This window comes from Chroicocephalus ridibundus, chromosome 4, assembly GCF_963924245.1.
Source record: "Chroicocephalus ridibundus chromosome 4, bChrRid1.1, whole genome shotgun sequence".
Classification (NCBI taxonomy): domain Eukaryota; kingdom Metazoa; phylum Chordata; class Aves; order Charadriiformes; family Laridae; genus Chroicocephalus; species Chroicocephalus ridibundus.
Window position 1 is genome coordinate 88,261,107 of NC_086287.1, and position 24,196 is coordinate 88,285,302.

General features: G+C 38.3%; 2 protein-coding genes across 2 annotated transcripts; both read left to right on the plus strand.

Moving 5' to 3' along the window:
• Positions 1 to 5,995: 5,995 nt before the first annotated feature.
• LOC134515554 (hypoxanthine-guanine phosphoribosyltransferase-like) lies at positions 5,996 to 14,944 on the plus strand. Its single transcript, XM_063334658.1, has 9 exons — positions 5,996 to 6,013; positions 9,321 to 9,427; positions 10,120 to 10,303; positions 11,239 to 11,301; positions 11,842 to 11,859; positions 12,069 to 12,151; positions 13,159 to 13,205; positions 13,854 to 13,930; positions 14,891 to 14,944. The coding sequence occupies exons 1-9, from the start codon at positions 5,996 to 5,998 to the stop codon at positions 14,936 to 14,938; spliced, it is 645 nt and encodes a 214-aa protein (XP_063190728.1). The 3' UTR covers positions 14,939 to 14,944.
• Positions 14,945 to 16,312: 1,368 nt separating this feature from the next.
• Positions 16,313 to 19,352, plus strand: NUDT7 (nudix hydrolase 7). The gene is made up of 4 exons (XM_063334657.1): positions 16,313 to 16,422; positions 16,591 to 16,744; positions 17,786 to 17,944; positions 18,513 to 19,352. The coding sequence occupies exons 1-4, from the start codon at positions 16,388 to 16,390 to the stop codon at positions 18,894 to 18,896; spliced, it is 732 nt and encodes a 243-aa protein (XP_063190727.1). The 5' UTR covers positions 16,313 to 16,387; the 3' UTR covers positions 18,897 to 19,352.
• The last annotated feature ends 4,844 nt before the right edge of the window (positions 19,353 to 24,196 follow it).

Consider the following 24,196-nt stretch of genomic DNA (forward strand, 5'->3'; position numbering starts at 1 on the left):
CTAATGCACACTAGCAGTGGTTTTCACTGCAAGCTGCCAACCACTGGAATTGCCTATAAGTAAACACAAGTAGCAGCAGTAAAATCTTTCTAAGCAAGCTCATAGAAAAGTGTCATCTTCATTATTCAACATCTCAACAAAACGCATTGGCAACACTGAAATAGCTGGTTTTATGAAATTGAGATTTAGAGATGAGCTATCTTTATTTGAATGCAGTAATTGCATGGTATTTTAAGAGACCGTTCTTTTTATTTTACCAAAATGCATAATCTACATTTTTCTTACATGCTGTTATGGGAAGATGGCACTTAGCTTTTCTAATAGTCAAACATGGCTTTGCAGAACAGAACATTGTTAACAATTAAAAATAGTGACTAGAAAAGACTAGAAGGAAGAATTTTAGACTATTTTAAAATGTGGCCTCACTGTGGTATGTATTTTAATACTATGTTTTAAGGTCTCAAGTAATAGAAAAATCATACAAAGGTAATGCAAGTAATCTGAAATCCACTACATGCAGTTCTATTTTAACTCAGCAATTCACATCAAATTCTTTCACCACACTAAGAATGAATTCAGGAAAATAAATATCCAAGGAGGAATATGGATTTAATTGTTATTGCTGTTACATTGCTAAAATAAAACAGCTGTGATCACACACTCAGATAAAGCCATTGTTCAACAAATATTTTTATTAAACATCTCTGTAGTGAAGATGAGTCCAGCTCCCCAAGAGCAGACGAGAGCGCTTCCTGGACCACCCATTGCTCCCTAGGTAAAACAATTCATCCAGCTGTCGGGGGGTGGGGGGAACTTGATCAGACACACTGGACACTATGGCAGTTATGGAGCAACTCATGTTTGCTCACTGACATATTAAACTATAACAACTGTATTTTAACATTCAAGTAAATAGACCACAAACTTTTTTCAAATCATTAATTTCACCCCTAGGTAATGACAGCAACAGTGTTTCTTAAATGGCACCTTCCCAAAAATAACAATGACCTGCGTACCCCACAGGAGAGAAGTCTCAGAAAACTAAGGTCGGCTGATTACAGGAGACAACGAGGGAAAAGCAGGCACATAGGAAGGTCAGAGGTACAACAGGAGCAGTCAGGAAAATAAATTGGCCACAGTCATACAGCAAATAAACTGTGTGTCAGGGCTGTGAATAAAATCCAGAAGTCCTGACTCCTTCTCTCTCTGCTCTACTGCCCCAGTCCTAACCAGATCCCCTCTCAAAACGACTTTCTAATATAGACAGTCCAGGAGACTGAAACATTTATCCTATCTACAAAACAAATGTAGGTATACGAAAGTTTTCTTCACATAGTCACTCCACCAATTATGTTATGGGCAGAAAGACTCTGTTAATAAATATTGTACGTTTCCTCCAGGTCTGCAATCAGAATGTCTGACTCTGCAGAATTTGTCATTAGTCTATTTAAGAACTGGTGTCAGTATATTTTCAAGAAATATTCAAACTTAAATCTGAGTCACCTTTTACAGGGATGTTTCTTTCATGTTTTGCCATCAGTCAATCTGTTTCCTAGATGTTGGAGGAGCTGTAAAAGCAGAAGACCTTTTCAAGCACAACATTTACAAATATCCAATATTGGTCGAGACTTAGATCACTTTTCTGTTTCAGTAAAATCTCATGTTCAGAGCAGACAGAAAATAGCCAAGGAAAGTATGAAAGTTCATACTCATGAAATTTTCTATGTAAAAGAGCTACATAATCTACAGGACAGATATGTAGATGTGTAGATATAGTAGATATGATAACGACTTAATTCTAATTGTAAACACGCACTGTTTACCACAGGATGTGCAGTGTGGTTTTTCCAAACGGGTTTTTAGCAAACCAATTGAGCAGGTAGTCTTATCTAAGACCTAAAAGTACCAAATAAAAAACAGATTTAGGATGGGCTCCAAATTACTGAAATTGAGCCATTTCAAAGTGTATTAATCAGGTTTAATAGGACATCAGGCACGGAATACAAGTACTCAGTTTTAATTTAAAGCTTTATCAGCCACTTGGAACACGGAGCCCATTGGGTCAAGTCTTCAGTGGTGCAAATCAGAGCAGCCTTCCCTTAATCCACAATTATACAAATTCAGAACTGGTCTAAACATTTAAGATGCTTGTTTTAAATTACCTGATTGTATTTGCATTTCGGTGAGATATCTGTATACTTATTAATTGAACACAGAGTTTCTTAGTCTAGAAATTTTCCTTCATAAAATGGTTTTTCTTCCCCTTTGGCAAGTAATGTCTTCCATGGTAGAGGCTTCCCTCTAGTGGACACCTTCTCTGATGTTTTATTTGTAAGGTTTTAGTAAATTAATGGAACAGTTGTACAATACATCCAATATAATGTATTTGCTTTCTGATTTAAAATAATTAAAGGAAAATGCCTGAAAGGACTTAATTAGTGCCTATACAATGTTTCTTGAGGACCTTTGAAATTATTGCAGCAGTCTCAAGACTGTAATATAATGTAAAACTGTTTAACAAACTCAGGTATGTAAACAGCAAAATCATGTCCTGAAAAAACTAATTATTGATTCAGTAGTTCAGGGAATAGATACAAAGACAAGAGCGGTGTTGTTCTGTATTGACTGGCTGCTGTTTTACCAAGCTATCAGTGCTGATCTAATTAATCTCCAGTCTGTTCGTATGGGCTACACTTAGTGGCTCCTTCAGTATCCTGTTATTTAGAGGACGGCAACAGATTGATACCCGACTCGTTTGGTGCACTAGTTTCCTCAAAACATTTAACTTTAAAAAGAGGCACTTGGGGCTCCTATATAACAAATACATACACACTTAAACTTTTTTGTTCTTTCCTATGGGAGTATGATCACATAATTTAAAACTGAGAAACCATTTAAGGATGCCAGTTGGTTACATTCTATTTTCATTATTCAGCAATGACAAAGGGCTGCCTTACCACGAACCTTTCACCTGTGAATATTTCTTTCTTCAGAATGTGACAATAAAAACACTTATTGTAGCAGTAACTTTCATAATGCAAATCTCAGCCTGCTACTAATTGAGACCACTAACACATTTATTGGATTTTCGAGTACTTTCCAGGTGATAGGGGTATTTGGTTACTATTACTGTTCTACGGAATACTGAGAATCCTAAATTCATTCAAACAAATATGATTTGGGAAGTAGTTTTCTGACTTTCAGACAGAGTAAACAGAGGCTTCTCAAACCAGCTTAAAGTTCAATGAAAGGGTGTGTTTTACCCCAAACTAAACTTTTCTATTCCAAGTCTCCCAGAGTTCCAAAATCTACATTTTTCCCCATGTGGGCTGTTGACCTGACTATTTCTCATTAATCCTTTCATGAAATTTGGAGGCCACATCGTAGCCTGTCTGTATTTAGTAGAATACACTTATTTTCCCAGTTCAATTAAAGGGATCTCATTGCAGCTGGAAAGATGCCCATATCACAAAGCAATGTCACAACAGTCTTTTTTGCTGTCAGTTTCTCTAAAGAGAAACCAGTACTTTTAAAGAAAATTCAATATTACTATAACTCTATAATACATGCATATATATGCATGTACCCTTTATGAATTAATTTTTTCTGCTCTTTCTAAACATGGACTCTAGTCAAAAAGTCACTGCTCATTTGTAGCTCAGACAATATTCCCAATGCAGCAAAAACTCAGAAATAAAGTCAGTGGAAGGGATTTTCTGCAATCCTTTTCTAAAACAAAATTAAACAGGACTTTAGAACTGGGCCCAGCTCAAATCAGGTCAAACAGTATGGTGCCTAAAGGACACACAAAGATTTGCAAGGTCCAGTGTATAATTTATAAAAATGTGAGTTATGGGGAATCAAACTTGCCTCAAGTAAAGACTTCAGGGATTTATAGAAGTAATTTACATAATAGAGGTGGTCTTCTAGTAGACAGAACCAAAGCATACATACTACACTTGAGAACATTTTGAGGTGGCCTGTTCAGAGAGAAGGCTGCCTAGTATGTGTGATCTGCAGTCAAGGTTTCCCTATACAGAGATTAAGCACGCAAAAAAATACATAATATAGAGAAGAACAGAGCACTTTAAAAAAAGGGCAGACCTAAGTTGAATGCTACAGATCATATCAGATATGCACACAATATTTATTTCTTCACTGTAATTTCAGTAACTGTGCTTAGTTAGACTGCTGAAAATTGTAAACTGAGGTAGTGCCGATAATTAGCCCCTGCATTAGAAAGAGGTTTAAAACAAGCAATTTTACTGAAATTGTTGATTTTAGCAAAACTACACTAAATTCTGTTTAAGCGTGAAGAACTACATGAGAATCAACAAGCAAATGTGAAACCTATGTGTCTTTTTGTCCTGCAAATAATTAGAAAAAAAATATTTAAATCCTAGATCTAGTCATATAAAACTGTAGGTGTGATACACAGGCAATCAGTATGAGCAATATTGCAGCACTTAGTATTCTTTCATGGCATCATCCTCTCAGGGCTCTCTAGTGCACCAACATCCTTTCAGGGCAGCTAAATTACACTGGGTTGAAATGCTCATGAGAAGGGAAACACACAAACTAGTCTGGGAGTTCCCCCTTTTTCTTTCTCTCACTTTTCTCAACAAGCACTTATAAAAGCAATGTATGTTTGCATGAGTTCCTCAGCAGTGCTGCTGTTCACCTCCCTTTTGGCAGCTGAGAATAAGGAAGGAGAGTATCTCTGCTCAAGCAATAGCCACCACTGTTTACATGTATGGTTTTTGTTAATGCTTGCTTTCAAAGGAGGATTTTGTTGAGAAAATACTCCAGGTTTTGAACACAAGTTACTGCCAGCTAGAAAGGAGTGCTTTACACTAGGAATTAGAAAAGCAAGGCTTTTCACAAGATAGGGAGCTCACATATGTAAGGTTAGGAATATGACAGGGAATTAATAGAAGGAAGGTATTGCTAACTGCATAAAATAGGGACCAAGTAGCCTCAAGGCATTAACAGTTCCCAAATAGTACTACTATTTAACATACCCCTGAAAGTTGTGGATATACCCATTAATTCGCTTGAAAGAACATTTCTGCATTATCCCAAGTGTTATCAGCCATGATCTGAAGAGCATCTGTAAGACTACAAAAAATGTGAAAAATCTTCTTTCATTAATCTGCCTTCTCCCGAAGAAAATACTAAACTAGTTGAATTAATAAAATGTACACAGTCTGGTAACAACATTCTGTAGCGTGTTGTATGCAAGATGGCTATAGCTTATTTCGTTAGTAGGATTAATTTTCAGAAATCTAAGACTTCATGTTAATCCCAGATAATATTGCAGTTTGGTACACTAAAATAATCCGATTACAGTGAATGTCAGCACAATTTGATTTTAAATGTTAGTGGAACTATCACCCCCTCATTTTATGAAAGGACGACCTGGAAGAATGTCAGACAGGGTTCACCGTGTCTCAACAGCTGCAGACCTCTCCTTCAAGTTATCTTCAAAAATGCGGCTTTGTTTATTCACACACTGATTTTTTGACAGCAAGCTAGCACAAGGATTTTGAAAAGATGTGGACTTTATCACAACAATGGATGTGCAAATATTGTGTAAGAAACTGGCATATAATACCTACTACACCTATACCACCTGCTACATGCAAATATCTGATTTGTGTTTCCAATTAAAAAACCACTACCCTACCTACCTAGTCCTTCACACTTTTGATTCATGAGCTTCTTTTTTGCATCTCCCTCATTCCCCATATCTTTTTCTCTGACTGGTTGCAGCAGGGCTCGTGCCTATTTTATTTCTGGTTAATCTGATCAAGTAAGAACCTGGGATTGTGATGTCAGTGCATTAGTAGACGGAAGTAATCCTTCCTGTAGGAAGGATGGCAATTTTGACCTTTTAGAAGCAGGTCGTGATCTGACTGCAAGATGAAAATAGAGCAAGACAAACTGCACTAATAATACCAACTCATACTCCGATAGCATAGTTCAAAGTAAGATTATGGCTCATGGACTGCAGGTAAGAAAGCATAATGTACTCATATTTGGTTATTTGATTGAAGGGAGCCTTAGGCATGGGGGAAGAGGTTAGCTTCAGCAAAAATAGTAGAACATTAGAAATACTGACTAATGAAAGGCCTTGTTTCTTACATTTACTCAGGAGAAATACTGGCTTTCAGAACAGAGGCATCTTAATAGACTCTTCTTTTTTTTACAAACTTACAACATTATTTATTTGACTTTAATATATTCATATTCTTTCATTCTGTGCTGATGAAACAATACTTATTTATGAATCTCTTTATTGTACAAAATTGTTGTAGTTCATTTTGGTTTTCCCCCTTAGCCTCAGAAACCTACATCAGTAAATGAACAACAGATGAGACCGAATCTAAATTAAACAACTAATTCCTCAAGTTATAAGCTCATGATTTAAAAATTTAATGACTTTGTGTGATAGTTTAGTAGATTGCTTTATTATAATGAGACGTTGCTGTATTATTTAGCATGTGCCACAATAAAAATGCTTTTATGAGCCTGTAAGGTATATGCAGCATGTTGCTATGGTGATGTTGTGCTCCAACTGATGCAATCATGAAGGTTCTGTTCATGAACCTTTCAGCAGACCTTAAAAAATGCTTCACACATAGCAACAAACAAGATATTAATGAAGCAGATATTGTTTGCACAAAATAGTCTCAATAAGCATAGTTGTTAACCAAATAAAAGGTACTAAACTGCACTGTGTGAGTAGCAATAAGCAGTAATCACTATGCACACCTGTATGCTTCAAGATTAGCTTTATTCAATAGTTACATTAACACGGACAAAGCTCATCCTTCACTTGAGCTGATCCAGTTGTGATGCTTCTCATCAAATGCAGCAGGAAGCTAAATTCATTGGCAACAGGTATGAACTTTAACTTGCTGTGCAGATGAAAGCTCAAATTATAACTGCAAAAGCAAACTGTAAGGCTGAAGTCCATTAAATATGGCAATAAGTATCATGATTGGGTAAAAAAAAACCTGCTCAAATTGCATGTAGTGTAGTAACTGTATTTAAGCTGCAGCTATGCAGAGTACAATAGAGATGGTGATCTTGCAAAAAAACCCCGAACAACCCAAAGCCCAACAACAAAATAAACAACCCACCCTACAGCACTTTTTAAACTGTTTATCATGTCAGTGACTATCCTTAAAGGTGCTTTTTCTGTACTCCAAATGAAAATGATGCTTGTATGTTCCAGTACTCTCAAATAAACAGGCTTGTAACTTTGACCAGTGCTTCTAATTATGTCCTATCCTCACTGCTTCTTGTTGACAGACTCCCATATCCTGTATGTGTATTCTGTCTGTCACCACTAGCAACCTCACACAGGCATAAATTAGCCCATTTCAAACTGGCCAACTGGGCTAATATAATAACTCAAACAGCAATAAGCAGTTCTGCACTACATAAAAGCCTGCTCATAGATGCTACTGTCTAGCCTCATCTACAGCTGATACCAGCGTAACTGCCAGTATCTCTTCCAAGATTAATAAAGCACGAAAGAAACTTAATTTAAAAGCAATCCTTCACCTAAGCTTTCGCTTTGCTGACTTCAGCCACGAAGAAAACAGTAACTAAACCAGGCAAAATAGTACTGATGACACTCTAAACAGTGTTCAACTGCAAGGCTATTCTGTAAGTCTAACTTGGAACATCAAGGCCTAGTAATTTTGCAGAATTGAGATTTTGCAGAATACGGTTAGTTCAGCCAGGATGAGATTCTACATGCATTGGCTTGTACTGTAATTATCTGTTTTTTGAAATTCTTGTTAACACCTGTCTCTCTAGTTGTATCTTTAAAGGAAGCAGGCTATTTGTGACCAATTTAAAATAAACTGCAGTGATCGGTTATCTCATTTTTGTGGCTGCTTTGAGTTTTGCAAGTAATAACCTACTTCTGTTCCCTACAGTCCATTTTTTCCTTTCTTCCTAAGCATCTCTCCTATGCCAAAAAAGGAGAATTAAAAACAATTCATCTGTCTAAAGAGGTGCAGGTGTTAACTTGTTTGTTAGCAGTACTTTATGATATTCCTGCCTAATTCATAGCTCTGTGCTGCCTGTTAGCAAGCCACTGTATTGAGTTCTGCTGAATGCAACCGGTGTGGAGTTCACCTATTGTCCACTAATGAAGCTTTGAGCCAGCTTCGAATTTTTCTTTCAATTAGTTCTGTATATTTAACAATAACAGGACAATATTAGATGTGACAAAATCTCACTTTCAATTTGAGGTTTTTCTAAACTTATTTCTAATACTTGCATATTAGCCCTCTTATTCACAATTGTTTCTACCTCATTACATTTTTTCTTGCCCGCTCTTGTACCACCATTTCATAAATGAACCAAGACCAAAGCATCCATTATGGTCTTGAAGGGTGGTAGAATCCAAAGACACAGATCTGCTTGGGACCAAAAGGCTAGTCATAAGAGAAGCCCAAATGGAGAATATGTAACTAGACATCCAGACACCTCTGAGTGCAACAGCCTGGAGCCAGCACGTTGAAAAAAGAATTGTAATTCTAAAGACTGATGGCAAAAGGGTTAAGGCCCTGATCTGTGGGAAGTAGCTATGGCCTCTCCCACCCCATCCCCAACCAGAGGAGCAATCTGCTAGCAGGGCTGAACTGCAGCACAGCAGGTCTCTGGTTCCCACCCGTGGGCACCCTCTGCAGTTTCTCCTCTTCCCACTACCTTCTCAAAGCTTCTCCTTTGGGGTAAGTCATCTCCCCTGTCCTCTGAGACAGGCACTTACCTCTGTCAAAAGTTCAGTTGTGAATTCACACTTAGGAGACAGAGTTTTCTCTTTTGCACAATGGAAAATGATGGTTAAGGGCATGCATCATCCCAAAGTCACCTGCTTACTGGAGATCAAGCTGTAATCCCAATCTACTTGCCTGAAATTTTAATTTTTACTTGTCTACCACACGAGCAAGCTACTGTGCTCTGCAGAAGAGGAAATGGAGAATACAAGAAGGGGTTTTGTTGTTGTTTTGGGTGTTTTTTATGAGTCGATGGTGGTTGAGAATTTCTCCTGTAATTACTGAGGCAAAGTAGTTCTCTACCCATTCACATCTCAGACAAGCACAGTAGCTCCTAAATAGTCGGACAGATCGTGAAATGTTCTATCAGAAAGTTCAAAAACTCTCATATTTTCATTTTGACACATTTTGGGGGTGTTGGGGTGGGGAAAGGAGTCTTTCTCCGCATTATCGGAGACTGGAAGTTTTTTTTCCTGTATGGCTCTGTCTTTACTCTTGGAGCTATTTCCCTTTCACTTGCAGATAAGAGATGAAGAAAGTGGCTACAACAAAAATCTATTTTGCATTCCTAAGCATTATGAAGAAGATTTAGAAACAGTCTTCATTCCTCATGGACTCATCCTGGACAGGTACCAGGGTAAACAACAAAGACTAGTGATAGTGATGCCAACGATCCATTTCCCTCCAAATAGAAAGCCTGAGGCCCTACCCTGCATAGCCCATGAGAAACGTGGAAACGCTGCAGCTATAACACTTGTGTTCTGGACTTTAATACAAGAGGAGTTTTACGGAGAGGATTCCTCTACAACCTCAATTAAGTTTCCATGTTATCTCAAATATCTGTAAGCTTTCCTATCCTGCATTGTTTAGAGATATGGATTAAATCAAAAGTATGTTTTGAACTGAAAGAGGGTATATTTAGATTAGATATTAGGAAGAAATTCTTTACTCTGAGGGTGGTGAGACACTGGAGCAGGTTGCCCAGGGAACCTGTGGATGCCCTATCCCTGAAGGTGTTTAAGGCCAGGCTGGATGAGGCTTTGAGCAACCTGGTCTGGTGGGAGGTGTCCCTGCCTAAGGCAGGGGGGTTGGAACTAGATGATCTTTAAGGTCCCTTCCAATTCAAACCATTCTATGATTCTATGTCCAGAGGAGTAGGCATCATCTTGTAACTAACTTTCCTACGTCTTCCTGTGGTCACAATTTTCTGGTTACAAAGGCCTAACAGATTAACCTCGGCATTGCTTAATATATGGACAAACAAATATGATTTACAAAATACTTTACAGGATTTGTTGTGTTTTTTTTTTTTTCCTTCCAGGACAGAACGTTTGGCTAGAGATATCATGCAAGATATAGGAAGCCACCACATTGTTGCACTTTGTGTGCTTAAAGGAGGCTATAAATTCTTTGCTGATTTGCTGGACCATATAAAAGCACTAAACCAAAATGGTGATAAATCTGTGCCTATTACTGTGGATTTTGTTAGAATAAAAAGCTACTGCGTAAGTAATTTTGTTTTCTTTGGAAAATTGACTGTCTCCATAGGTTGAAATTGAATACTGGTAGTTTACATGAAAACCCCACCAAAATTGAGTTTATGCATATAACCTCTTCAAAGAGGGTTGGACTAGATGATCTCCAGAGGTCCCTTCCAACCCCTACCATTCTGTGATTCTGTGAAAGCAACTCAATTGACTACATATTGAAAAGCAACTGATTTACTGATCCACCCCAAAGATCAGATGGATATTGTATATTCACTGGAATGAACATATAGCAAAACACTTAACATGACAAAGCCACGGTGAGGTGTCCAACATCCTCCTCTCCAGCCCAAAGCTTCCATACAAGTTCTACTCTGTCTTTACCATGGCACCCTTTGGTGGGAGGGAGTATGGAGAGGAGCTTAGCATCAGACACTTGCTTATTGTCTCTCTCTGCATTATTTTTCATTCCTATAGATAATATTGGTGAGACACGTTTTCATGCCTGAACCAACCGTAGCTGGCCTGAGCTAACTACTGCAAAGCAACAACTTAGGCTATTTTTTTTTCTGTTTTATCTTCTCCCCTGCTTGAAGGTTAGAGCTCTGTGCACTAACCAAAATTTACCCCATGCTAAATACAACAGTTTACAACATCCTATAAATTTTTCATGGAATTCTAAAACAAATGTGTGGTAACAAAAATAGCTGGAAGCAAAGGTGTCTGTTCCATGAATATGGATGTACTCTTGTTCTGTGCAAACATCTGTCTACACAGATACTTCACTCTCTGCTCTTGCTCTCAGCTGCTTAAAAGCTGTTTTACTGAAGGAGTGCTGTGTAAAGTTGCAAGTTGATAGGCAAAAAGCAAGAGCAGCCCACCATTCATACACATACAAGATAACACTTTTGAGCATGTTTTATGTGACTTCCCTCTCTTCTTTCTCCTTCTAGAATGGTTCACCTACAGAAAAAATCAGTATTGTTGGCGAGGAACTGTCTACACTAAATGGGAAGGTATGAAATAGCATTTTCAGCTTTTCAAGGGGAAAGAACAGTTCTTACCTGTATCTTCCAGGAAGTCCATCTTTATTAAGACTTTGATACTACATTTTGAATATTAAGATTTTTGATTTTACAGCCACTTAACACTGGTTTAAAATGCCATGCTTTGAAACAGTGAGTAATTCCCACTGATCTCAATGGAAACTTAACGCAATCAGTACCGATCCTATTCCACATTTTTATCCCACTGCCCCCAGAAATGAACCATCTTAAACTGACTCACACAGTATGGTTCTAGAATGCTATTGCTATACATAGAATAACATATAAAACATGACATAGGTTGCTTTCTCACAATATTTTATGTTTCCATAAATACTTACAGAAAGACTTCACAAAGCACTAAAATAATCTAAGTAGTTAAGTGACAAGCTCCTTTGAAAATCAACTTGTAACTGAAATTTGGAGCGCAAACTTTTCCAGTTTATAATTCAGTGAATGTTGCCATGTAAATATTTTCTTTTCTTTCTCTCCCTACATGATCTTTTCCAGAATGTGTTAGTTGTAGAGGTAAGTAAAGATTGGAGTGTGGGGGGAGGGAACGACATGGACTTATTTTCTCCCCATTTTGCAAATTAATACCTATTGCATACAAAACCAGCTATTAATTATGTCACTGGGCTCCCACGATTGCTGACTGGGTTTTATGCTTTAAATTAGTTCACTGACAAACTGTTTTTTCTTTCAGACTCAGAGGATAATTTATTTATCTCTTTCAGGACGTTATTGAGACTGGTAGAACAATGAAAGCGCTACTTTCGAAACTAAAAGACAACGATCCAAAGATGGTAAAAGTTGTGAGGTATAGTGATACAGCCACTTACTAATGTATTGTAACGAGAAGATAAAGCAAAATCATTTAGGTGATGCTGGTCACTGTATGCTGGTGGGTATTTGTTTTTTGTTTGGTTTGAAGTCTGGGGCAAGAAGGAAAAGCAGGAAGCAATCCTTATCCAGCTGGTGAAAAAATATGTATTAATTAAACTGGCAAATGTACATATGCCCTACCACCTTCATTGTTAAAATGAATAGAAAAGGTTTCCTGGATCTTTTTGTGTAATCCATAAACTCTGATGGATTCCCTGATTCTTACCTCCATAGGTTTGAAGGAAATTTAGCTTTTTCCGTAGGTTTACCGACACCTTCTCAGTTGCCCCAATACTATAAGGACAACACTCGGAATTTTTCTTAATATCCTCAATAATACAGGTTTTCAGGTCATACAGATTTCTAGAATCTAAGAGTTTGTCAGCCCTTGCAAGATGACTTCTTGATCTGCTTTTAGATGATCTCTAAAAGGAATTTTTTTGGAATATCCCTGTCTCTGTCAAGTAAACACGATGCTTTGAAAAAACACTTTTTGTTTTATGTATCAGTTATGCTCCTCGTATGAACCTCCTGTTCAGGAGGTTCTCAGTTTCTTCAGAAGTGCACAGGAAAAACAGGAATGGATATGACTTTGTGGAAGAAATCATGGTGACACTGCACAGCTTGTCCTCTTCTTACCTGTCTGTGCTATTCTAGTTTGCTGATACTTTTCTACATGAAAAGACAGTGATTTGGGATATAGAATTGAAGAGAAGTAAGTGTAAAACAATAGAGTCATTTGGGCCTTCAGAATGATCCTAGATTACAGCCTTCACTTCTTCCTCAATTATAAGGCTGAACACTACTTCTTTCTGTTACAATAATGTCATTGTTTAACTGCATGATTGTAGAAGCTTATGGGAAGGGGTGTGAGAAGTGAAGTATACAGCTTAAAGCAAGATATGTTTTTAAAAACACAACCTTCTCTGCTCTGCCTTACAGTCTGCTCGTTAAAAGGACACATCGAAGTCCAGGTTACAGACCAGACTGTAAGTATTGTGTTTTCCTGAATGTACTGAACACGATTTCATAATTTCACTTCATGCAGTAAGTCTGAAAACTGGCATATAAGTTTCAGGAAGGCCAAGAAAAATGGGGAGAAACTACATAAAAACTTGTAAACTGACAACTGCTGAAACCTCACAACCACCACCTTTTTTTTCCCCCTGGTTGGTCTGAGTGCAGGTTTGGTTACTTGTTACCAGATAACAGAATCAAACCTTAACATTGTATTGTTTGGCTTTGACCCTAAAAGGCATTTGTTTTGACTCTGCATTAAACTTGCCTTGTTTTCACACTGGAAATGCAGTGCATCTACTTTTACACAAGTAAAATCTCACTCCTTGTCTCCCTCTCTCACAACTACCTCATAAGTAGGTTTTAAATAATTATTTTGTTCTTAAAATACATTCTCTTAACACTTTGATTGTATTACTGATAGGGATGGTATAGATTCTAACCTTTGTCATCGATTTACAGCTCTGATTCTTAAAGAAGCATGCTAAGTACTTTGAAAGCAAGACAATGTATTTGTTAGGTATTACCCTTACATAGCTGAAGCATGTGTTGAATACAAACTGTGTACTTAAAAGCTATTTACACCATCCAAGAATAAAAAGACTTGTATTTTGTTACAGATATAGGCTTTGAAGTTCCAGATAAATTTGTGGTTGGATATGCTCTTGATTATAATGAATACTTCAGAGATTTAAATGTAAGTACATACATCTGTGCCTCAATTGTTACATATATGACTGTTACCACAGGTAACCAGCAATAAAATTAGCTTATACTAGGAGCTCCTCAACAATTAATAAAACTTCAAATTTGACTAGAAACTTCCATTAAAAGGGCCATTATTCCAGTATTAATGGAAGGCCACTTTCATTATTAATATGCCAAGCTGTTAATTCAATGTAAATGCAGAAAACTTGTTTACGCCTTACCTTTTTATGAATCTACTCCACAAGTCTCATGGCCCAGCCATGCTGTACGATATTCTGAATCCTCCAGGATGGTTGGCAGCATACAATTTGCTGGCCCCATCTGAAAAGAAAGTAACTTGTAATTTGGTTTTTATTTGACATTTGTCTGTCTTGGTGAAATCCTGTGTTGCTGCTTTCTAGACAGTTCTTTAAGATGGCTGTGTGTGGCCTGTATGTCAAGGTTTTTCCCACACTCTATAACATGTCCATTAAGATCTTCTTTTCCTTTGTTCCTTTACAGTCTCTTTAGGCTGCACTGACTAGTAGACTTGGAAAGAGTATAATTGATAGAAAGAGATCTTTTTTTCCCTCCTAAGTTTTCAAAAGTACTTTCTTAAATCTGGTTAAGTGGAAAAGTTTTTCACTTGAAAGTCTTATTAAAAAGACAAACCAGTTCTGTTGAAGACACATACTGGATCTATGCTATTGCAAAGCAATATAAAGAAGGATACAGCCATTGAACAAACCCGACCTCTTCAGAATATACAAAAGTATAAATTACAGATGAGCTTGGAAGCAATCTTAACATCTCAACTTTACTGCAAGTAGTAAACTTGCAACCAAACTCACAAAGATTACTATTCTGGTGTGCCTTCCTTACAATGCTAGGAATATGACTGAAAATCACTCTTGCATTTTCTCTGAAGGGAAAGATGGACTAAAGTTGTATTTTTTTATTTCATTTTTAGCACATCTGCATTCTGAAAGAGAAAGCCAAAGAGAAATATAGGATCTGATCGCACCAGTTTTCTGGAACAATAGTTCAGTGGCATGTACAGCTGTGCGGATAAATAATAAGCAGTAATCTACTAATTGTGCTCTTTTCACAGAAACTACAACATTTTCTAAAGCTAGTATTCTATATAATTTTTCCTAGAATGATTATGTAAAATAGCTTAAAGGTGAACAAGTTCTGTCCAAGTTTCAGTGAAACGTGAACAGAACACTGGCCATAAAATTGATATTATATTCTGCTGCAATCACCAGGGACACAGCCAGGACACAGACATGTGTACGTAATTATGCTTGTGTTTTGATTTACTATATGAAGTAACACATTATACATAACATATATAAACTGCACTTTTACATGTGAGCTTCTGTGTGTAAATATATATACGTGTACTTTAAGTAACAAATAGGCTGAATAAGCTTTCAAGGACTTGAGGTTAAGTAAACTGTACAAAGCACATACCACATGGAAAAGACATTCAGTTCTTTAGCTTAATGCAATGAAAAAAAAGTAAATATTAAGGTAACTATACCGAGATTAGTTCTTATACATTCCATGTAACCTGAGGGATGGTATCTTGGTTTTTTGAGGAATCGCGTGCTGATTGTACCATTGTGGGGTCACTTTAACTACAGGTAACACTGATTACTAGCTGTTAAAACTGGATGAAAAACCATCATAGCAGGAAATTACTTCTGCTACTTGTATGGCCCAAATGAGAACTGGAAGCTAAATTTTACTGCCCAGAAACAGCATGAAGCTTGAGTGGCACCTCACTGCTTCCTACCTGTACTAAATGATTAAACTAAGCTCCAAGACCTTGGGCTTTTTTCCCCCCATTGTGAATTAAAGAGTACTGAGCTCGGCGTCGGTGTTCAAGAGGGTCCGTTGATGCCCTTTAGCTCTCAAGAGCCCTGGGCCGCAGGTGACCAGGCTGTGGCACGGCTGCAATGCTGCTCTACAGAGCCCCCGAGAAGCGGATGAGAGGAGGAATGCTAGTGCCTGTACAAACGGGCCCCCTACCTACAGCAACAAGAGCCGCTCGCACTGGAGCCGCCGCCCTCGCCCCTCTGAGGGCGGGCCCCGGAGGCCGCTCGGCAGGGCGCCGTACCAAATCGCCAGGCAGGCGTCTGCTTTTCACAGCTGGAAAGAAAACCGCTAGCGGCTACCACCACCTCCTGGGAAACCTGGCTACAACCCCTCGCTGCCCCCGGGCTGGGAGGCCGACCGGCCCAGATCGGCCCGGCCCCTCAGCGCCGGTCTGAGGGCGGGAACGCCACGCGCAGGCGCCACGCGCAGCCCCCCCCCCCCCCCCTCGCGTGGCCTGCCCGCCGCCAATCAGAAGGCGTAGCCCGCGATCTCGCGTGTTGATTGGAGGAACCGGCCGTCAGTCGGGAGGGAGGTGAGAGTCCGCTCTTGAGTAGCTGGGTGGGTGAGTGGGTAGGCGCCAAAGATGGCGGCTGCGGAGCAGGAGGACGAGCTGGAAAGGTACCGGTCGTCCCTGGCCCTTCCTCTGCTGACACGGGGCGGTGTGTCAGCGGCTGCCGGCACCCGATCGGGTCATCTCTGTGTTAAAACACCTCCCCCGCTGCTTGCGGGGGGCCGCTGTGCGGCCGCGGGGTGGGTGTCACAGCGCTCCTCTCTGTTTGCTTCTAGAAAGAGCGTGAAAGAGAAATTGCGGCCGCGCTTGAGGGCGTTCGATGTCGGAGACAAGTTCTCCCGCCTGCCGCTGGCCAAAGCTTCCGTCCTGTTGCCACTGCTGGTGCGGGAGGGCAGGCTGCACCTGCTGCTCACCGTCCGGGCCATGCAGGTGGGTGCCCGGCCCGGCCCGGCCCGCCCCGGGGGGACGCCAGGGATCCCTCGGCGGGGCAGGCTGAGGGGAGATAAATCGTGGCCGTGTGTTAGCACAAGTCCCATCCACGTGTTCCAGGGCCTGCTTCCCAAACCTTCGTCCGGGTGGCATGGCCACGGTTACAAGCAGATACTTTTATACACCGATGATTCACAAATTTACATGCCACAAAAATGCCGGATACCCAGAAACCTGTGACAGTAAAAGATGGTTTTCAGATCAGAAAAGGAAATTTTGGTTGTTTACTATGAATTCAATAAGAAAACTGGCAATGCAGTGCAGCTTTTATTAATGTGGCTTTTACACTTACTATTCTCTCCCTTTCATATATGAAAGGAAAGGCAACAACCGAAGTCCCCCAGAACTCTTCTGCCAGCATTCTGTTTTCTTTTGCAATTCTTGTTTTCCAGCCCCCCCCCAATCCCAAACAACTGCCTGTATACAGAGGTTATTTACTTGTCTGTTTTTCAGTTGCTAAAAATGCAAGGCTTTTTGGGTCTGTCTTAGAAATATTAAGACCCTAATAATTAGCTGATAAACTGATTCTAAACAAACTTTTTCCTGATCTTTGATGCACAAGCCTACTACGATAATGTACTTAAACGTACATTATTTGAATGTGTATTTTAGAAGTTCTTGCCCTTACCCAGAGTATTTTACTATTCAAGTTGTCTGTCTAGATTCATCTGTCAGTCTCTTACGCAAGCAAGATGATGAAATTTTGAAGTAATGAAGTAGAATGTACAATATGAATTACACAATATAAGTGATATGTGTATTTCTGACAGTGAGGGTTTATGGATTAGTTGGGTATAGGCCCGTCTTTTTCTTGTGTAGCTCTTTATAAGCTACATTTCTTCTGATCTGCAGAAACCCCTTAACCACCATTTCCAGCTTCTTTGACTGGAAAGATAAAGTTATTCTGCAAAATGAACAAGTGTCTGTGGATACAAGAGGAAATGTAGAACTTGTTATATTTAACAGTACTTTAAATTCTAGCTGAGAAGATCACCAGGGGAAGTGTGTTTTCCAGGAGGTAAAAGTGAACCAACTGATAAAGATGAAATTGATACTGCTCTCCGAGAAGCTAAAGAAGAAGTGGGGCTCCAGCCAGAGAAAGTGGAGGTCATCTGTAGGCTTGTGCCTGGAATTGATAAAGTAAGCAATAAACTGAGTAAATCAGCTTATCATTAGAAAATAACCTTGGGTTATTTTCTTCTGTAAGGTTGATAATAACCTTTTCAAACCTGTAACTGTAAATAACCACTGCTGCTTAAATTGCACAGCCTGTGTTGCCAGCAGAGTGAAGGGAAGAGATTCTTGCTCTGTGTTTGGCATTTGTGAGAATGCTTTTTGTGTGCCATATCTAGTTATGGGCACACTGGAGTACCAGAAAGACAGTGGTGAACTGGCAAGAGCCTGACAGACAGACATGAAAATAGTAAGGGGGGGGCTGGAGCACATGGGTTATGAGGAGAGGCTGAGAGAAGTGGTTTTGCTCAGCCCGAAGAACAGAAAGCTAGCTAGATCTAGTTGCTCTCTTCAGGTGCCTCTGGCATGGTTATAGAGAAGGTGATACCAGACTCTTCTTAAGAAAATGGACACAAGCAGCAACAAATTAAATTTTGAAATAAAATTTTAAATAAAGAACATTCGTTCACGTGGTACAAACTTAGTGTTTGGGTTTGTTTTTTTTGGTTTTTCTTGTATTTTTTTTTCCTTTTAGATGAATCACTTGGTTACGCCAGTTGTAGGATTTATAGAGGATACATTCCAAGCCACTCCTAATCCAGATGAAGTGAGCGATGTTTTTCTCGTGCCATTGGAATACTTTATCAAGCCCTTAAATTATAAGAGGTTGCCTTATAAAACCTCATCTGGTTACTTAAGTTGGATGCACTGCTTTATATATGATGACCAGGAACGTAAAACGTCATTCAAGATATGGGGACTAACTGCACACTTTGCTGTATTTCTTGCTCTTATAGTTTTTGGAAAGAGGCCTACATTTGAAGTTGGTTATGATCTTGACAACTTAATTTCATCTGCTGAGAATAACTTCATGAACTTATATGCATCCTTATATGAAAGAAAGAAGAGTAATTTATGACAAACTGGTCTAGCAATTAATTTATATTGAAGTAGAAAAAAGGATTTTGTTTATTCCCCTTTTACCTATTTGATTGACTGTCACACTTGAATTTCTTCTGAATTGTGAAGCTATTAAAATTTATTTTTCTGTAATCTTTTTAGGTTGACAAGCCCTAACTAGATTCCTATAACTTCTAATTTGTTTTACAGTTGCAAAAAGCGTATGGTATTTTTAAATATACAGATTCGGAAGATCTGTTTCAGTTTCTGCCTTTATTTTGTATGATCTAAGATGCTTTCTGTGGTTTGCCTTCTGTACAATGAGATAATACTATTTTATCTAATTTTTGTCTGTTTGAATTAGAATATGAAAACTTTTGGGGATCTGTCTTTTACTGTGTGGTATCTTACATATGGATAACATAATGCGTAGTCTTGTGTGGTATCTTTAAGCACTTAGGAAATGCATAATAAAATATAAAACATGGTGAGTGCTTTCACAATCTTGTTTTCTTTTGGTTGGGCTTGTGGAGGGAAGAGGGAGGTATGACTATATGACCACCTAAAGAAGGAATCAGATACATGATATTCTGATAAATATCTTAATTTTTTCTTAAGCTTTCCTGGACAATCCACTGTAGTCCTTTAGCCATGCTTTACAAACTTTGTCTAACTTAACAGATATGAGTTGTATCAAGGAACACACACTTCTTGTCCTGTACATAGCAGAATGCTGAATACCTCGTTTCCTTAGTTACTTTCTGCACTCCTGAAAACCACATTGCTGTGTCTTCCCAAGGTATCTTGAGACTTAATGATCAGATTCCTTCAGGGTTTTTTTTTTTGTCAGACACATTTTCTGTACATCTTGTCATTTGTGTTGCTTTCCAGAATCTTCAGTGAACCTTCCTCCCCCATTTTTCTCCCCATCAAATATGTGATAATTAAACCTGGTCATAGTATTCTAGTTACCCATATATTTGGATTGAATAGGACAGGATTACTTCACAGCTCCTTTTTATATATTCCATTGCAATTGCTGTTTGTGAAGTAGCATGGTAATATTGGCTCATATTACACTTCTTCCACTAAAGTTGCCTCCTCCTTTTTCAGAAAAAGCTGCCAGTGTTCCTATATTTGTATATATTTGTTCCTATATTTGTATTTATTGCATTCTGTATTTGAACAGTGGATTACTCCTACCGAATGTAGCACTTTGCCTTTGTCCTTGTTGAATTACATCCTCGTTATTTCAAAACAAATTGTAATGATCCACTACTGTGTTTTTCCGGCACTTCCATTTTGCTGTTATCCTCAAGTTTAATGAGTATATTTTCTGTTCCATTTACAACTTAGAGCAAGCACACTCAGAACAGGCCTCTGCAGAATCCCAATTGGTAATTGCCACTTTGACAATGAACTGCTAACTACTGTGTGTGGTTTTCTCACCAGCTGTTTAACATACTAATATTAGTTTCATGTAGACCAACCCTTCTTAGGTTGCGCACAGGAACATTAGGCAGGGCTATATCCAAAACTTGAGGATTTATAGTTCTCCCTGAACACCAAGCCTCTTAACTGGCCCCACAGAGGAAGTAAACACATTTGTCAAAAACAGTTCCTAGGAAAAAGACAACAGTTGCTACCTATGTCCTTGTTAATTAAAGTACTTACATAAAGGTTGTTTGTTCTGATATCTTCCCAGGAATTGGAACAATCTGTATGAGTTCTCCAGCTCTTCCCAGCCTGTGTTAGGGAAGACGATAAAGTTACCTAAGTTTCAAAGAGAATGGCTAATAATGTTGAGATTGGTTCTTAAGAGAATGGCTGTCGCATTGGGATGTTTCAAAAGATTTGTCCAGCTTGAACATTTTCGCCTATCTAAATACTATCAAACTGTTCATATTCCTACATTAGCTATTTTGGCGCCTGTGGTAATTATATTTGATATCAGTTCACTTTTTAAGTCAAAAGAAATAAAGACTTTTTTGGCTAGGATGAAATCCGTGGAGAAGTAGTAGCCACATTTATGAAGAACAGCTTTATTTTTCATTATTAAACACTTGTGAAATTGTTAAAACATTTTTAAAAGCTTAACTTTAAACTCTTCATCATATTATTCATATCCTCAGTGGTTTCTCTCAATGCTAATGTATGCAGGAAAAGTAACTAATTAAAATAAGAACATTGTTAATTAAAATAGAGCAAAGCAATTAGACCTTTGATTAGTAAACAAAACAGGTACCAAGAGACATAATTACTAACTTACCATCCTCCTCTGTTCCCAGCAGACTTTTCTCTTCCTCATCTCTCAACCAGATCTGGCACAGAAATTGTACAAATTGTACAAATTCAAAACTGAGTTTGTTTTTCTTTTTTTTTTTAAACAGTATTGTATTATTGTGAGGAACTGTAAGGATCGCAACAACAGTTACAGCTGTTCCTCCTTTTAGCAAATCTTACTGATTTTTGAATCAAATCAACCATTTGAATTAGTTGAAAAACAAAACTTAGGGAGTTTCGTAAATGAAAAATCCTGGAGTTATTTGGGAAAAAACCACAGATTATGCATCCTACATAATTTTTCTGACGTTAGTTTTGAAGTTTGGGAAGTACTTAACTCAGAAGACTCATTCGTTATTTAGATATCCATCTGGGATCCGAGTGCCCAAAGAACTCCCTTGAGCACAAGAAGAATAGAAGGAAATTTAAGTGCTTGTTACTAAAACTGCAATTCTGCAAGTCCCACATTTACTAATGGGAAATTGTTTTCTTGGGCAGTCTTCGGATAAAATTCTTGAGGCAGAAACCAGAACGTGACTCCCCTCAACCTGGGCAGCCCTCCTAACCGATCCATGCTACGTTCATAGTCTCTTTTCCACCTTCAAAAAGTAAGGAGTGGGGAGTGCCCCAAGCAGAGTATCATAAAGTCTGGCAATACAGGCATTTTTTGGGATACTACTTCTGAAGCATGAGAGAACTGAAAGTGCATAACCCTCACTCCTCCTGGGTAAGTGCCCTGTGCAATTATAGCGTAGTAAAGGGAAGCTGCAGCAGCTCTGCGCCTCATGTTTTTGAAGGAGAGTGGGACTGTGCCTTGTTTGTGTGAGAATACACTCATGAAAAGGTGGATCCTCTGGGGAGATGAAACTGTGTAAACTTAGAAGAGAAAAGATTTAGCAAAGGTGCTGTTCGGAGAATTTCCTATTGGAAAATGCTGTATTCGGCCTGTAAACTAGTTTGTGGCTTAGGACAATTAGCTCTCCCCTGTATTGTACGCAAAAGTTTAAGCATCTAAAAAAGGCCCTGTTTTATGTTCAGTGGGCCAGGTGCTTTGCAGTCTGACACTACAGCGTTACAGTGCCTCAGTTCCTCTTCAGATCTGTCTTTAAAGTCATGCATCAAGACCTGAGTGTCCCAGTATTCTGTGTTACTGGTCCTGTGTTACACCTGAATATTATTACAATAGATTTGTATCTACTTTTCTTTTGAATGTGGTGATTTTAAAGGACTCCTTTACTTTGAATTATTGATTGCAAATGCGTTTATGCCTTTTTTGGTTTAAGAATAGTATACTTAATATAGCTTGCAATCTGAAAAGGTGTTTTATACATATATATTTGCACTCTGCATTTTTTCTTACAAATAAATCACCAAGGCCGTTGCTCAGTTGAAAAAAGGTATTAAAAATATATTCCAGATTACATTCTCTCTCTAGCTATGGGATAAGTAATGCTAGCATGACAGTAAAATGAGTGCAAAGGCTTGGATCAGGACAAGAAAATTACTGATATGATATAAAATTAACTAAAAATAAGCGGCATACAGTTTAATGTGAGTCGTTAGTCATTCTTTTAGTTAATGTGCAGTGATTCAGCATTTAACATTTCTATATTTTTGAGTCCTTGAATAATCAGGCTTTTGGTATTTAATGTTTATATGAACATTTAACATTTATGTAGATTTGATGTGTAAATTGGTATTTAACAATTATAACCATACCAAAAAAAAAGCAAAAACCAAACTCAAAAATTACTTTAAAAAGGATATATACTAGTTTACAGCACTTCTGTGTGGGGAAAAAACATAAAATGTTCATTTCATTTCGAGAAGTTCAGTGTGTGCCACTCGATTAAAACGTATGTCACTTGCACAGCTAGAGTTCATGCAGGGTTAAGGCAGTTATACTTAGCTGAGAATGTAAATATTCAAGAAAAGGAGATTACTTATATTCAGCCTATGCCTAAATCATATATATAAAACAGAAGATCTGGAGGTGTTTTTGTCTTTCAAGAAAAACCTCATGTGAGTGCTTACATGTCAATATGTATGTGATGTACCTACAGTGATTCTTTTTTTTAGTAGGTTGCCATAGCAATGCAGTTTTCACAACAGTACATGTTAAACCATCTCCAGTTAAAAAAGAATAATAAAAAGTTATAGTAAAAAGGGTCATTAGGTAATCCCTCCATCCCTCTAACCTTATCTCTTCCCAAAATGTAATCTAAGAAATGAGGAAGACAGAAAGAGGAATCACACTTGTTTCTGATTCCTTGCAGAAGCTATAATTCTGGTGCCACAATGCTCACTTAGTGTATGGGATTCTGAGTTTCAACATAAATTTCTTTATGCTTTATGATGTTAATTAAATTTACTGTACTGTATGGTTACCTGTTACTTAGTACTGCAGATTTAGGGTAGGTTTTGTTTGCTTTTCAAAATGAAAAGTACGTGTGCTAGGAAGAAAAACATCCAAGTAATAATGAAACACTAACGAAGAATAATCATCCTGTTTGTCAGAATGTGCTGCAGGGGAAAGACTGTTCACCGGCTAGCAACAGATTCATTATTTGGGGCACATTTACCTCTTTTCATCCTGAATTCCGTAATCCTTTATACTGTCCAGTCATGACCATTTATCGACCTACGTCTGTCTCGATCTCCACTCTATTAAAAACTACATTTGGACATATATTGTATTTAAGATATACTCCTACAATTCATCCTGCAGCTGCTACAGTGCTTGACCGCCAGCACAGCTGCTTTAAAACATTTGCATAGCTGTTCTTAATGAAGTGCTGGCATCCCCTTTTATGCCTATAGTAAAATCCAGAACTACTGGCAACAAACAGGAACTGTTCTTCAGAGGAAAGCTAAATTTGTCTTTGAGCCCTGTGGTAGATCGTAATGCTCCTCCAGAGCCTGGGTAAGAGTCAGATATCCAGGTGTTGAAATGAATATGAATAATTCCAGGCAAAGAGCTCTATATTATGTTTGAAGCATTAAGAACATAGTGATCTAAATCTGTATTAAATGGAT

Coding starts and splice junctions, on each gene's coding strand:
- LOC134515554 (XM_063334658.1), top strand. Junction 9,428..10,119: donor CATGGACTCATCCTGGACAG/GTACCAGGGTAA, acceptor TTTTCCTTCCAG/GACAGAACGTTTGGCTAGAG. Junction 10,304..11,238: donor TTAGAATAAAAAGCTACTGC/GTAAGTAATTTT, acceptor TTCTCCTTCTAG/AATGGTTCACCTACAGAAAA.
- NUDT7 (XM_063334657.1), top strand. CDS start 16,388: ATGGCGGCTGCGGAGCAGGAGGACGAGCTGGAAAG. Junction 16,423..16,590: donor CAGGAGGACGAGCTGGAAAG/GTACCGGTCGTC, acceptor GTTTGCTTCTAG/AAAGAGCGTGAAAGAGAAAT. Junction 16,745..17,785: donor TCACCGTCCGGGCCATGCAG/GTGGGTGCCCGG, acceptor TTTAAATTCTAG/CTGAGAAGATCACCAGGGGA.